The sequence below is a fragment of the Rhipicephalus microplus genome, chromosome X (genome assembly GCF_043290135.1).
Source record: "Rhipicephalus microplus isolate Deutch F79 chromosome X, USDA_Rmic, whole genome shotgun sequence".
Classification (NCBI taxonomy): Eukaryota; Metazoa; Arthropoda; class Arachnida; order Ixodida; family Ixodidae; genus Rhipicephalus; species Rhipicephalus microplus.
The window spans coordinates 230,644,906-230,660,769 of NC_134710.1; the positions used below are offsets into that span (position 1 = coordinate 230,644,906).

At 42.3% G+C, this 15,864-nt stretch overlaps 1 protein-coding gene across 4 annotated transcripts in view; it reads left to right on the forward strand.

Moving 5' to 3' along the window:
• Positions 1–15,864, forward strand: part of LOC119187843 (large proline-rich protein BAG6) — a 233,953-nt gene that overhangs the window by 175,250 nt on the left and 42,839 nt on the right. For 3 of the 4 annotated variants that reach the window (XM_037435931.2, XM_075878767.1, XM_037435933.2), the window contains exons 18-21: positions 6,840–6,965; positions 8,351–8,593; positions 13,483–13,542; positions 13,628–13,733. In XM_037435931.2, coding sequence (XP_037291828.1) covers positions 6,840–6,965; positions 8,351–8,593; positions 13,483–13,542; positions 13,628–13,733 — 535 coding nt within the window. The remainder of the gene's footprint in view (positions 1–6,839; positions 6,966–8,350; positions 8,594–13,482; positions 13,543–13,627; positions 13,734–15,864) is intronic. The other variant, XM_037435932.2, reaches the window with a different exon arrangement.

Genomic DNA, 15,864 nt, shown 5'->3' on the forward strand with positions numbered 1-15,864 from the left:
TTAGCATTGAATCCTTAGTAAATGTCGCTGCAATTTTAGAAGTCAGCTTCCACCCCTGACTTTGAGAAAATGTTAATCTTGAATCTCTGAAGATTTCATCATTATAACTTGTATAACTAAGGGTTTTGGAATATGAAATTTTGCGAATGTGAATAGATATGAATAAGTAGCTTTGAATACGAATTGAATAACCAAAATATGTGGTTTTTTCACCAGTTCACTTTCATTTTACCATATATTTATGTTGAAAACAGTAGACTTGTAAACTATTGTAGTCTGTTATGGAACAAATATAAAAAAAAGGGTATCACCATCCGTGTTTGCCAGGAAACATATGACTGTGCGCTTGTGTTTGCCAGGAAGCATATTCTGTTGAGACTGTTGAGCTTGTGACTGGGATGTCGTCAGTTCAATTCACATGTTCAAAACAAACTTTTCTGTCTTTCTTTTTTTTTCTACGGTGGCACTGCATTACAAATAACGTTCTTTTAAACCTGCCATGATGACCAGCGTGCAAGAGGTTGCAGGTTGGATTCCTGCCATGGCAGCCTTAAGATGAGATGAAATGTAATGCCATTGTACCTAAATATCCAAGAATTATTAAGCATTCTAGTTGGTCACACAATTTATCTGGGATTCCTAACTAGCAGCTTTGGCCTGTGTGCCCACAGATTTTATCTTTCTTTTTTTTTTTAATTTTGCCCTGTTCTCACTAGTCAACCCGCTAAAGCTAACAGGAGTACTTGGGGAGTCTTTCAGCTACACAGCAATACTTGTTATCGGGCCTGTCTTTGTTCCTTTTCTCGAGAGCTGTGCACTCACCACTTTCTTACCGCAGGGTATGTACAGGTCCTTGAAATTTTTGAACAAAATTTGAAGTTTGTTTGAAGTTTTGGATTTTTTTATTCTTGAAAATCCTTGAATTATTTGAGCAGTGCCCTCCTATATCAACATGGCGACCTCCTTAACGTGGTAGATTGGCGTGTCGACCTGACACTCCGTAATTCAGAAGCAGTAATCCGGCACATACACACATGGTCCTGTTTAGCAGAACTGGACAGAAACTGTGGTGCGTGAAGCATGGCCTCCAAGATTGTATTTCTGCAACCAAACACCTCTAGATTGTGTAATTTCAGAGGTGGGAGTGGCCGACTCCTCCTCTGTGCAGGGCAGATCATCGCCGAACTTTTGTTGCAGCTTGGATGGGGCGTGGCCTTCCACTCACATGGAAATAAGGAAATAACAGTTTATTGTTTACATCAGTAATGGACGTAATGAAGTCAATAGTGGCTGTAGTTTTGACAACAGTGATTACGGCATATGATAATTACAGTTTTGACTGTGTGTGGGCTGACCGTGTGCATAATTCCAAAGCTTCTGGAGCACACTGCTCTTGGCTGTCACTCGACGGTCTCGCTACTATAGATGGTGCCACCCATGTGTTCAGAACATCCGAATTTACGGCCCGTTAGATACAGTGGAATTGGGCTGGGTAATTCTATGCATTCGTATCACTTAGGTTTACTGTGTGTAGTGTCTTGCATTTAAGGGGGGACATGGTTCTTAGGGCTCTCTCATTTATTTTTGAACCAAATGTGACAAAAGTTGGCATGCTTACTTTGTTTGTTCTCCGGATTCTAAAAGTGCAGTTATTTTTCTGTAGCTTCATTAGTTAATTAAATAATCAAGATAACAATTTCTATTGTTCTTACCATAATATAAAAATAACCACCTGTCAAAAATTTATAAATAACATAGGGATTGACAGTAGAAAGCATAATACATGCAACATAAGAAGCACTTTTTTAATGGGTCATTATTTCTTACTTCACAGTACACTAAACTTCACAGCCCTGAATGTGGCCATTGTGTAGCCACACAAAAGACTAGTTTGAAAAACTTGCATCAAGACGAATCAAAATCTGCTTCCTATGTTGTGTGCTCCAAACATATAGCTTCATGCTGCAAAATAAAATATTCTGCTATCTGTAATAGTTTCAGATATATTGCAATAATTTTCATGCAGAGTGTACAAAATTGCCATTTTGAGAAAATGAAGAAAACAAAGAATTCCAACATTTTTAACTGTAAAAATGTATGCACTTATATTTGCATAGTCATTGACATATAAATGAATTCTAGAAAGCCTAAGGAGTGCAGTGCTGCAAGCTGATCGAAAATTGAACGAGTACTTCTTGAATTACAGCACAGTAATGTTCATTTCATGTAACCAAATACAGAAATTTTTATATTAAAATAAAAAAATGAAGCTGCCCATTAAAAATGGGCTCACAGCAGTGTTTTTTGTGCACATTTAGCTACATTGTGCAAAAACAATTGCAGCTCTAGCTGTCCCTAGGTCCACTTTACCGAACAAGCAAAAGAAAGTGGTCAAAATCTGTGCTCCGGGAATAATGCTGTTAAAAATTAATTTCGCCGTTCTGAGGGGAAAATATCATGGCACACATACTTTTGGTCAGTTAATATGCACCGGGAATGTAATAGGACTGATTGTTTGTACGAGCGTGTCGTTTCTCCTAGTCCTGTAGCAAGTTGTCGCCGTGTGCTCGTCTGCCGCGAGGCCGCTTATCAGTTCGGTGACTGTACTGACGGCGGGCGATGTGCGACAAATGTGCGTGCGTCATCCACGATCCGTCAAATAACGCAGCGATGTTTTCCGGCTTGTCCAGAATAAGTTACCCGTAAGTGTCACGAACCAAAGTTGCTTCCTCGCTTATCAATTTCGAGGCTACACGAGTGCCGAGGTGTTTTCTTTTCACGTAAGACTGCCGCATTTTCAAGCGGAGATCGTGACAACGTTGCAAACACGTCGTTAAAAGCAGTCTACCTGTTTCCAGTAGCCTCCATTGCGGGGGCCGCGAGCATGTTCACTGCGAACGGACTTTCTGTTGTTGGTTGACACCCGGCGTACTCCACTCTGACGACCCGTCGCGCAGTTCAAGATCCTTTCGTCAGGCGGGGGGAACCACAACATGGGCGGGTTTAGCGATAAGACTGCACTTCCGTTCCGTCACTACAGATTGATATCTCTGGTAGCTTCACTTCTGCTTTTTACTTGCCGTTCTCAGTAACGTTGTCAGCAACCGACGGGCTCGTACGTGAGTTAGGCCTACACCGGTGACTCGGCGACCGTCGTTGACCGCGTCGAGTTCGTTATCCTCGTAGTCCTGAGCCATAGCAAGGATCTTTCTGAAGTTCACACCGAACGAACGACCGCCACACCTGCTTCACAAATTACTGTAGCACAGAACTTCTTTACTGCCGCAAGCAGTCAGTAGCACCATGACAAAATGGCGCATGCCCGTGTGCATCACGATGGTGAAGCAGACGCCGAAAGCGCCCCTTGGCCGATCGGATGCCTAAATTTGGTCATGTGTTCCAAGCAGCCAATTGAATTGCGCGCTAGTGCTTCTCGATGACGCGTTTTTGCTAAAAAACCGATGAGAAATGTGAGCCATTGGTGGCGGGAAATTGAAGATGAAGAACGACCCTTCCAAACGAGACCAAGATGAACACGATAGCTCGTGTGTAATGGCAACAGTTTGGCGCAGAAAAAGCGCGATTTTAGCGTCAATTTGCACTCACATTCATCTCACAGAGATGTTATAAGTTGATTTTGCGCCAGAAATAATGACACCAGAAGCTAGAAACTTCTCAGATAAGTGCAAAAATAAGCGCAGATTTCGAAAATGTCAGCTTCAAAAAGTCGATTTTTTGCGATTTTTGGCCTTCTAAGTCCCGTGTCCCCCCTTGACTGTCTCGTACCACAATATTGGTACACATTATAATCTGCTAGTGGAAGTCGCTGACAAAATATATTGCTTATCTTGTATGCTAGGACCATTTCATATCAAATGAGTAGCATTCTCTTTTTATTATCGGCTTGCAGGCACATTACGATGTATATTTGTGTTTAAGTTTACTGCTGGCTAAAATTTTGGTTTGGTTTGATATCCTGATGACAGTAACATTTCTAGTCACATTTCAGTTTGGCTTTTAGTCAAGCTTTCAGGTTATGAATGCATTTGAAAACAATTAGTTATTGTAGTTAAGAAGCTAATGGCAACAAACTGCACAAAGTGTTTTCAAAGTGCTGCCAAGTTGCATTTATTGCAGGATTTATTGGTTAAAGGGTCAATTCAGTGTGGGCCACCATTCAGTGTTTGATTGTTTAATAAATGGAGGACATCAAATCTTTTATCAAGCTGATATGAAGGATACAATATTTTCTTAATATTATAATAATTCATTAAACTATATTTTCTTAAAGGGGTACTGACACAAAATTTTGTGGCCGAGATAGCTTGCGGGGTTGATTCCTTTGAACATTCCTATATTATCTGCAGAATGTCAATGGCGATTATAGCTCCGAAGGTATTTTAAGTTAATTTTGAAGTCTCTGAAATTATGGATGTTGTCGTTGGTGCCACAGTGTGCTGCAAAAAGCAACCCACCGTTTTAAAAAGTGAAAACAGTGAAGAGACAGCTTATGAATGATTCAGACTTCAGCATCAAACTTGTGAAGGCCACCAATGACCACGCCAGTATGATATGGTAACCTTATCATGACAAGAACCTTCAGCTATCTTCTTGAGAGCACCTGTGGGGCATCGCTGTTGAAAATGTGTTGCATGCTTTTAACAAGTGACAATCCAAACGCCATTTGTTACTGCATTCTGTCTGACTGTCTGGCTGGACCATGAAGTGCACGACAGAAACATACTTTGATTTTCTTGTAAAAACGAAAACAGCTCAGGTTCACCACTCTAACCTATCAAGGTACGAAGAACACTGCAATGGCAAATGTATGCACAGTGCAGCAAGCACTTCAGCAGTGGCTGCGTAAGCAGATGACAGGCACCAGACAACTAGGTAGAAATATTAGGCTCCCTGTGGCAGCAGGGGGTGAGATTTAATAGTGAAAGAGCACCAGTATTCACTCGCTAGGAGGCCATAGTTACTGTGTTTTGATCATGAAACTGAACCGGTATTCACTCGAAGACAAATTGCTGTAGAGATGCACTCAGTGCAAGTATTAGAGAAAGCCATTCAAGCTGTTCATCAGCACTTGCCCCATATCAGCTTCCAGTCAAGGAGCATTGCATATGTTTGCAAAACCGAAGCTGAAGGCCCTGATAGCACTAAACACAATACCTATTGCACTGTGTTTGGTTAATGGCAACTATACCTGGCAAATATGAGCAAAAGCAGTCAGCTGAATCGTCTAGCGATTCACCAAAAGCGAATTGCATAGTATTAAAACAGATGATATGTAAAAAATTTATTGTAAAAAGCTCCAGGCTTTTTTTGTGCTCATCTTAGTTGCAGTGTGCCCACATTGAAGTAGAGGTTAATCAGAAAATCAAAACATGGTACCATACCGCACCTTAAAAGACCTGTTGTCCAAGAAACAAGCGCGAGATCAAGTCCTGGACACAGTGGCCCCACACCAGCCACACTCTCTCCCTCTCTCATTTTGGTTAGCTGTGTTTGCTGTCCAGTAAGGGCCAGCCTGTTCCTGTAAGTGATCCTGTTTTCCAAACATATATGCAGTAGTCCCAATCACCCAACCTTTTCTGTGGGTAGGCAAGTGGCGGTCAGATTCCAAGACGGTTTGGACAAAAGGGAACATTGAAAAAAAAAACACAATTTTTGAAGGGGCTCACCTGTACCCCAGTATTTACAAAGGCACCTTCCCTTAGAACTCGAAGATGCAGCCATTCAACTGCAATGGATTTTAGTGTTGCTAATTGCTACAATGAGTAGCATGAAGTGCATGTTTACACTGCGTTTCCTTCCTCCAGACAGCAAGTGCATGGTTGCAAAATTTTGTGTTTCAGTGGCATTCCTGCCGTTTCTGAGCTACTGATCATTTCAGATTCCATGCTGTAGTTTTGAAAAGTTTTCATTTATGGGGAGCTGCTTTTGATAACCAAAAATGTCCCTCTCCCATAAAAAAATGTATATTTCAAAAATGCTTGATTCTACCATTACTGATGCATAACCTCACCAATTCTCATGCATATTTAAATCATTAGTTTGGTCATAACAGTTTTCAATATTATATTAGCCATGAACGGTGTTTGTTTGTTCATTGCTTTTTACCCTGTTTAATTTTTTCACAGCCAAAATGATCTGACAAGCTTTTCTCAGCTATAATGCTCTTTTTTATCTTTTCTTTTGGGGGAGGGGGGAAGAGGCTTGAAAGCTAAGTGTTTTAGAGAGTGCTAAAGGGTGTCAACTGTTATTTGCAAATTCATATAGATTAAGAATAGGTAAAATAAAGTGCTTTTTCACTCTCAATCAAGTGAGAACTTCCCATATTACAACTTTCCTTCTTTTAAAGCTAGAATCGTAAAGTTATATTGGTTGCACTCCTTGGCATGTGTTGAATCTAGTTAAATTTAATTCAGGAAGATCTGTGCAGCCAGTTCAATGAATATGTGATCAAATAATGCTTTTATCGATACTTTGTTTTAAAATTAATGGCATGCCTATTGTAAAGACTGACTTCATATTTGACATCAAGACATAAAATACGTAATCATTGAAGTTTCATCATCTTAGTTGAAATCATATAATCGGCTCTATTTCTAAAAAAAACTGCAAATGCTCACTAAAAATTTTTGTCACCATTAACACAGTGTAGATCAGTTTCTACAATTTTATATGTACTGGTCAGTTCTTAGTCAAAGGGGCAGCTGCTATAAAATAATGATTAATGTTGTAGTAGACTTGAGAGGTAGCTTTAGGATAGTGTGCAATGAAAGAAGTATACACGTTTACCTTATTTACCTTTGACCCACACGCCATCGCAGCTGTCAGCCATAACAGAAGATCGCCGACTGAGCCCGGACGCCGGTTATCCTTTGCTTCTACCGGTCGGCTTCATGGGATTCCGTGGCCGCCTGGAAATCGCCTTGCGTAGGCGGTCACTTGTGGAAGTAAGGCGGCAGCGCGCTCTTAAGGCAGCCACCTAGCTTCCTTCTGGCACGAGGAAGTGGTGTACCAACCATGTTTATGTAGAAGCTGAAAAACTATATAAATTAAGGACATTTGGTTCCTAACAACATTGACACAGGTCGAGTCATGCGCTTCTGTAAAAAAGAAAAAAAGAAAAGAAATGTTTCTATTGCCGTGTGTTATACAGTGAAACCTCATTAAACTGTACCCACGTAAACAGTAGTTTCGTTTTAAAAGTAGTGAAGTCAAATCCCTGACTCGGCGGCCATTGAACATAATGCATTTTGTATCCGCATAAGCCGTACCAGCTTAACACGTATGTATCGGTTAATAAGTAGTTTTTCCTATTTTCGTTGCTCACTCGTCGCGGCATGTCGTCCTCCACTGGGCGTCCCGACAGAACAGCAAGCCCCAGAAATGAAAACACGCCTCGCTTGTTTGTGTTGATGATGATGGCGGCTGTGTTGGTGAGCGCCATCTCTAGGATTTTTCTGCAACAAGAAGCACTCGGCCGGTTAGGCTTCTGGTGTTGTCCACGCGATGGCGCTTTGCACAAACATGCAAACACGGTGTGCGCTTGCTTCGCTTTCTTTGTTCCTTTGGCGCCTTGCATAGGTGTTCTCTGGTTGATCCATGCCGTACAGCTCTCGCGTCATTTTTCACGTGTTGTGTATGTATGCTTGTGCTGCTTCATACTTGCGTCATGCCGAAGCTGGGACAAAAGCATCGAGTGCTGAAAATAGAGGAGAAATTGGAAGTGTCGCTAAATGATAGTGATTAGGACGACATGGGAAGCGACAACACGGGTGATGCAGGTCCGACAGTGGCCAAAGCTGTGCATTGCGTCAGCGTCATGCGGGTATTTGCCGAGAAGAGGGGGCTGGCGGAAAAGCTGGCTCAAAGCATAAGTGAGTTTGAGGCCGCTGTCGTTGCTGCTAAGCCGCCGCATCGTCAAATGAAGATTACAGACTGTCACGCGAAGTTAATAAATTACTGCACGTTTTTTGTTCTTTCATCGCACTCCCTGAAGGTTTCTTTTTTTGACAGGTAAGTGAGCGACCTGACGCTATTTCGGTTAAGCAGTACTCCGTTTAGTACGTACTTTTTCCGAGCTCCGGCCAACTACGGTTTAACGAGGTTTCACTGTATTTAATGCTTCAAACATAAGGGTTAAATTGACAAATGTTATCCTGAGTTGGCTCTGTGTAACGTTACTGGCAAAAATGGAGATCTCAGTCCTCCTGGGTTATTACGATTCGTGTGCTATGCAGGGTAATTTAACTAAAACAACTCTTAGATTGAAGGGGCCACATGCTGATCCTTCTTTCCTTGCTCCGTCCCCTGTTTCTCCTCCTGTCACTTGCAGTTGGGGCAGCTCCAGCAGTTAGGCTCTGGTGGTTCCCTCTGGCCTGTCCAGTCCTCGCGCTCGGCACAGCCAGGACCAAGCTCTGCAGCAGCTGCTCAGCATCAGCAGCAAGCGGAGATGCAGCCAGTAAGCGCAGAGGCTCGTGACGGGGAGCCCAGGAGTAAGCCTGCTGCAACATCCACCTCTGCTGTTACGGCACGAGTTCCAAAGGCTGGCCAGAGCACAGAAAGTTCGGCTTCCAGTGTTAGTATGAACTTTTTACAAGAGCCATTTTTATGCAACAGAATTTGGGTATTGCAAGGTATCGGGATGAAACAAACTCTTTGTTCCACATTGTGGTGTCTAGCCCACATGCAGAAATGAGTATCTAAATGAGTACCTCTTTTTGTGCAGTTATCCCTCTTTAGCATGAAGTGAAAGATGTTTTAGTGTAGTCTGTCTCACATTGCCTTTCATTTCATAATAGAAAAAATGTGGGTGTTTTCCTGGCCATCTTTTTGACATTGGTTCACAGTATCTGGGCATGCTTAGTTCATGGTGATGCACATAAGTTGTCATTTTCTCTCTGTGAATATAGCTGTTATACAGTGGTCATCGTACTGGCAGTATGGCATCACTGCTGTTGCTATAGGATGTTGCTATGGAAAAGCCACAGAAGGACTGTGTCACAAGGTGTTGCAAAGGGAGTCTTGCTCAGGGCGAAGCTGGTAGGACATCGCAGTGGGGCTTCCCTTAGCTAAGTTATGACATTGGCTGTGAATACATGCCATCGAGGGCAAACATACAGACTAAAATTTGCAAATAGTGCACATTAAATCCTCTGTGCGGCTCTGAGGATGCCCGAAAAACATAACATATGACATGTCCAGTAGTAGTAGTTCTCATGAGGAAGCTGCTTTGGCATCGACTAGGAGATCTAGATAGTAAGAAAAAAGGAGTTGTCATGTTCATAGTTGTCATGTCATTTCTGTGGCCCCTGTGGCCACATTTATATAAGAAGGAAAAAGGAAAAAAAAACGGACAGAAGAAAGGAAAAAAATACTCGGCAAAAGACAGGCTTATAGGGCGAGTTGGTGGGTCTTCAGGATAAATATAAAGAAAAAAGTAAGCTCAGTGCCATATGTCACTTTTTACTTTGTCCTTTGTGTTAAGTGCTGTTTTATATATATTACTTCTTGCTTTGTCCTGTGTGTCAAGTGCTGTTTAATATTTAGGGGAAAGTTGTTTGAACAACATGAGCGATGGTGGACTGCCACGTCACTCATTAGTTAATTTTGCATTTCACGTTCAGTCATCTGTTATCGTAAATCTTCTGAAGATTAGGATTGGCTTATATGTATATATTGTATATACTATACTGGCATACCAGTGAAAAAAATTAAGTCTACTTATGTTTGTAGTCAACCTATTTTGTTAAAATAATTTTTAAAGAGCTACAAGGTAAAGCAATGGAGCCAGTGGCATTTCGAAAGCCATTACTTAACACATACTGGCAAATGTTTGTTAGTATTATTTACCTCAGTAGTAGTACACACTAGTCATGACTACACACTTCTATATATGCCTACAAGCTTGCATGATGAATTGTGCACGACATAGAAAAATGTAATGTTCAATTGTTTTCAGTTTGCTGTATTATTAGTGACATTTTTCTGTGATTTGGGGACATGGGGCAAAATGTGGACAAGAATGCAAATTGCTGGACCGTTTTATGCTATCCTGAACCACCACATCCTTCCATCAGCTGCTCCACTACATGCACGCACGTGCCTTCTCCCTTCCCTCCAATCCATTCACCCTGGTGCACTTGGGCACCTACAGTTTGTGTTGCAGCTACAATGTATCGCAGTCGCTTTGTCATTGAAGCTTGATTGCAGGCAGACGTATGCCTGCTCTGCACATTGGTTTGAATGTCTTTCGCCTATTATCCTAAAATAACTTCTACATCCAACAGAAAAGAGGGGAGACACGCTCTCCTGCATGTTCCTCTCCCCTTTGCCTCCATTTCGCCGTGCCCTTGCAGCGAAGTTTTCAATAGATGCACCACCATTCCCCTGTTTTAATTGAGAAAGGCCATGTGCACTTTCGTGTGCTGGTGAGGACTTAGTGCAGGTCATACTCTTTCAGAGTGCAGCTGAGGCCATCCAGTGCTGTTTTCTAAGGGGTTCTCCATAATTTGACATAATTAGAATTCACAAAGTTTTACAGTGTGGCTCTTTATAAAAGGTAGCACGCAAGGACATGTTACGCACTCTGTTGCAGCTGCTAGTTACAGTGCATTCATGCTGGAGCGAGAGCAAGCACTGCCACTTTTTGTGTTGACTGTTGGTGAGCAAAACAACCAGGCATAGTTGATAGGTGATGCCACTCCTCCTCCTAGATTTTTTGTTTGTTTGTTAGAACATATTGCAGACAAGCATCTTGGTCCAAGCGGGAGTGGGCAAAAAAAGAACATTGTTAGTGGCAACAGCAACAATAAAAACAAGAGGTCATTACACTTAATATTAATACACCAAAACAACTGGCTAGCCTGCGTAATTGCAACTAAGAAGAAGAATTTAATACCGTGTTACACTTCACCTAATTTAAGCAAAGTAATTGAGCAGGCAGGCACGCTTGTCTTTCCAGTGCGGCTACGATTAGCTATTTCTTGTTAACGTTAATTTGCTTGCCAGCAGGAGATGCCAGAAGTGAAGACTTCTCATCCTTGTCACTTGGTGATACTGTAGCAACTGCTAAGCAGAAGCCACAAGCTTGCGTGTTCCCTTTCATAACATGTCAAACTGTACTTGTGACCGAAATCAATTAGGGATATTTTGGGGTGTACATGCTAGTTTGCAGTACAGTAGACTCTTGTTAATGGAACCCATAGGGACCAGGAAAATATGTTACCCTTAACAGGACTACCGTTTACTGAGAAACGAGCATGGGTGCAGAATCCATGTAAGAAACCAATAACATTAAGGGCAGTTGTTTGGTTCAGCACGTTCGCTGTGGCAAGCTTTTTTTTTTTAGGTCTTGTTTCATGTGCGCAGTGACCCACTGGTGGGCCACTCTGCATATCTTCTAAGTGTGCCGTGACCCACCTGTGGGTCACTGATGGGTCATGGCATCTAACACCAAAAAAAAAAATTCTTATGATTATTTATGACCTCTTGCAACAAGAATTATATCTCTGTATTCATGTTTGATGAAGTTATCGCATCAACAAGCAGATGTAGACTCATAACATCGTGGCTGCATATGAGGAGCGCAGGCGATGACCCACCAGAGACCCACGCCATTGAGAACGTGTTAAGCAGCACTTCCATTTAAGAGATTTCTGTTTACTAAAAGTCTACTGTACTCTATAGGAAGCACTAGGTTTTGTGTATTACCGAATTTTATCAGGCAGTGGCAGAGTCTATGATGTGCATTAACTTGTTCAGTGATACAATAGACTCTTTATACTTCACACTTTCACCTAATAATAAAACAAATTAAAAATGTTTAATTGGTCTCCAATGTTTTCACTATATTTTGAAGCCATCTAATTGCAATTGTTTCATTGCATAATTTCTGCTTAATTCACACTTTTTGCATGTTGTCCGTGCCTGAAAATATCTGATGTTTCTTTTAACTGAACATTGGTGTTTTTATAGAGCTGTGCAAATAGTAAAATCGAATATGTTTCGAGTATTTGTCAAATATTTGTGGAATATTTTTCTAATACTTCAAAGCAAAATTGCAGAAAGAAAAGCTGTAGAGGATTGCTAAACATATTTTTCTAAGATAGCGACAGTTAAGTGTTTCTTTTGGCTAGGGTGATTCATGGCAGGGCTGTTTCATGGTTTTCTTATCAAGAATGAGACAGTGCAGAGGCTGAATTACATTTATGTAGATGATTAGGGGCAACTAAAGTGTCGCCGCAACACATTACATGTGAAAGTCAAAGAAGCCATTTCAATGGCCTCTATTTTTTTTCCAACTTCTGTGAAAGCCCGACTTATGTGACAGGCAAGGATGTGCTCTCTTTAAGACAGGTATTCCAGATCTGCCTCGTATATAAAAACATCTGGAATTTTGGATGTTAAAAATCTTTGGCATCCAATTTTTCGGACTTCCTGCCTGAATTTCAGGTCTAAGACAGCACTAACTGAGCCTCCACCTCTGCCTTATCTATCTTCATGTTGAGACCAGTGTTTTCTTGAGTCAATGCATTTGCGACCATAGCGGACTTTAAAAGGCAGGTTTGCTGCAGTATGAGAGTGTGACGAGGGGAAGCATATTGAAAATCTGTAGGGGTCACTTTTAATCAGACGTTGACTGTGTTTGTGTTTGGGGAGTTTGAACAGCAAAATTTCGGGGCAAATCGAAAAGCAAACACTATTTTAAATGTATTTGAAATTTCACTTATTTGTACACCCCTAGTTTTTATGTCACAGTCTCAAACAAAGCAGATTGCCTGCATACAAAGCGGCCAATTTAGCCAAATCATGCACACTAGCAATCGCATGTTCACTGAGGAAGAAGAAAAAAAGACTGAGCAGTCTCGGTAAATTGTGTGCAGAATGCTTCTAGTCTTTGCTGCAGTATGCTGTTACCATGTGTAAAACTGTTCTAAGGTAGGAAGGAGCCGTGAGTTCTTACAGGACACATCATATTTTGTCACTAATTACAAAGATATGGATGGGCTGTACAATAGTGAGTTACATCATGATGGCTGACATCTGAAAACTTCACTGGCCATCGTGCAGATTTGTCTTGACGCTGCTGTGGCCCTCAAAAACGGTAAACATTATGACTCAAGTTAGTATGTTGCCCCTAGTCGTACTTATGAGAACTTATAAATAAATAAAATCCTATCGTTCCTTTGATATTGAATGATCAAGAGCCTACTGTATTGCAGGCTTTTGATTGGTCACAGGTTTGCTATAAATTCTTGCTAGTTTATAATGATGCTGCTAGCAAACTTGCACATCACTAAGAAGTTTATAATGATGCTGCTAGCAAACTTGCACATCACTAAGAAATAACATTAGTCAGCTGTACAATAGCATGACCTTTTGTCGCTCAGCTTTGTTTCCGTGCGATGATTTTTGTAGTGCATATTTATGTGTAATTGTTTTGTTGTTGTTTTTTTGCTTCTTTAGCTGCCTGGAATATTGGCTCCCACATATTCCCTGCAAAGTTCCCTTGCCAATGTGATTGAGGTGAGGCTTTTGTCAGAATCTCTTAAAGAATACTTCAAATTGAGATGAAAACAATTTTACTTTTTTTTGTTCCCATTTCCTTCAGGTTGTCCTAAACGATTATTCCTGGGAACAGAATGTGTTAGATGCAACATCACTATTGGAGGTTTTCATCAGAGAGAATGTACTCTCTCCGAACTTGCTTGGAGAAGGTGGGTGATTGTTTATTTTTTAAGTGGCACCAAATAAATTTTAAAATTTAGAGGTAAGTATATTATATGCTTAGCATTAAAATCTCCAGAGTTATACATGAAGTGATTGGAATAATTTTGTCAATTAATGAGCGGTGCAGCTTTTAATTATTAGACTTATAAAGCTGGAAAAACATTCATTTTGTAGTGAGTAATTATATAGCTGAATGATAAAGTTATCTCTGGAGTTGAGCAAATAGCAAAGTTTTGAGTGCAAATCAACTGTGAACATTAAAGTCAGCTGGCAAATTGAATATTTTTTTAATAGTTCTTGAATATTTGTTTAATATATTTTGTATACCCTGAAGTTTATATTACAGAAAGATTGCAGAGAATACTTCAGCATATTCTTGAGAGATCAAAAGATACAAGTGTTTTTTTAGGCTAGATTAGTGAAGTGCTGGTGCGATGGTGTGCCCTAGTTGTTTTATCAAGGATGATGCTATGCAGAGACTGGATAGTATGTAGTTACATGATTTGGTGCAACCGATGTAATTTTGACAACAGACAGACAGACAGACAAAGAACTTAATTCAGGTCCTGAGGAACTGCGTAGTAACGGCCCCGTTTAGGGGGAATCCGTAGCAGTCGCGGGCCGCTCCCACGTAGGGACCGGAAGACCGTGGCCCTCCGCCCTCTCGCAGGCCCTCTGGACAGCCCGAAGTTGAACCAGGAGGTCGCCGCTGTGAAGGGCTGCCTCCCAGTCCTCTTCTTTGTTGAACTCTGCGTCACGTAACGCAGGACATTGCCAGAGCATATGAGGTAATGAGCAATACGCCTCACCGCAGTCTGGACAATGCGGCTCGATGTTGGGCGAAAAATGGCTGAACCTGCCACGCGAAGGGAAAGACCCCGTTTGGAGCATCCTGTAGGCCGATGATTGCGGTCGCGTAAGTTTAGGATGAGGAAGTGGAAAAGTCCTCCGAGATAGATGATAATGAGTCATGATCTCGTGGAAAGTGAGTAGCGAGTCCCTGTATCTTCCGGCGTCCCCGCCTGCGAATCCGCCGGGACCGTCGCGGTGAGCGATACCTCGCGCACGGTCATGGGCAAACTCATTGGCGTTGGGGACATCAGGATGTACGTTGGCCCCCATGTGGGCCGGGAACCATGTTATGGTGTGAAACCCGGCAGCCCCCTCACAGCCGAGGATGGCCGCTGCCTCACGCGAGATCGAGCCCGAGGCGAAAGCCCTAGCTGCGGAACGCGAATCTGTAAAGACATTAGGACGCGATGGGTCCTTCATTGCTATGGCGATGGCGATTTGCTCAGCCACCATTGCCGAAACCTTTCTAACCGAGGCAGAGCATAGGAGTGTGCCACTATGATCGACCGAGACCACTGCGAAGCGATCCGAACGCCCGTACTGGGCTGCATCGACAAAGGTCGCGAGATGCGGTCTGTTTGCAACTGATTTTAATAAGGAACGGGCCCGAGCTATGCGGCGCCCTACATTGTATTGTGGGTGGACATTTCTTGGAAGTGGAGCTACCGAAAACGTGCCTCTGATCGAGGGTGGTAGTGTTACATTACGCTGGTTAGTCGCCGTAGGACCGCAGCCTATGGATTCCAGGATGCGCCTACCAGCCCTCGAGGACGATAGTCGCACAACCTGAGCCATCTGCTGGGCCTCTATCACCTCCGAGAGGGAGTTATGCATGCCCAATTGTAGGAGCTTCTCGGTGCTAGTGTGGATAGGCAAGCCTAGAACTCGCTTTATGCTTTTGCGCAGTAGTGTATCAATTCTTGCCTCTTCTCTTTTGGACCAGCGCAATGCCGAAGCGACATAATTAATGTGGCTCATGAGAAATGCATGATAGAGCCGAAGGAGATTGCTCTCGCTCAGCCCACCCCTGCGGTTCGAGACCCTGAGTATGAGCCTAAGCATGTTCTCCGTCTTGGAGGTGATGCGGGCTATAGTTCGTGAGTTGCCCCCCTTGGACTCTAGCAGGAGTCCGAGGACCCTGATGGAGTCCACCCTGGGTATTCTCTGCCCATTCCGTGTGTATAAAGCTATGGGAATCTGTTCTAAAGGAGTGAGGTTCCTCAGTCCTTGTCGGGTGGGTCTGTATAGTAGTAATTCAGACTTTGC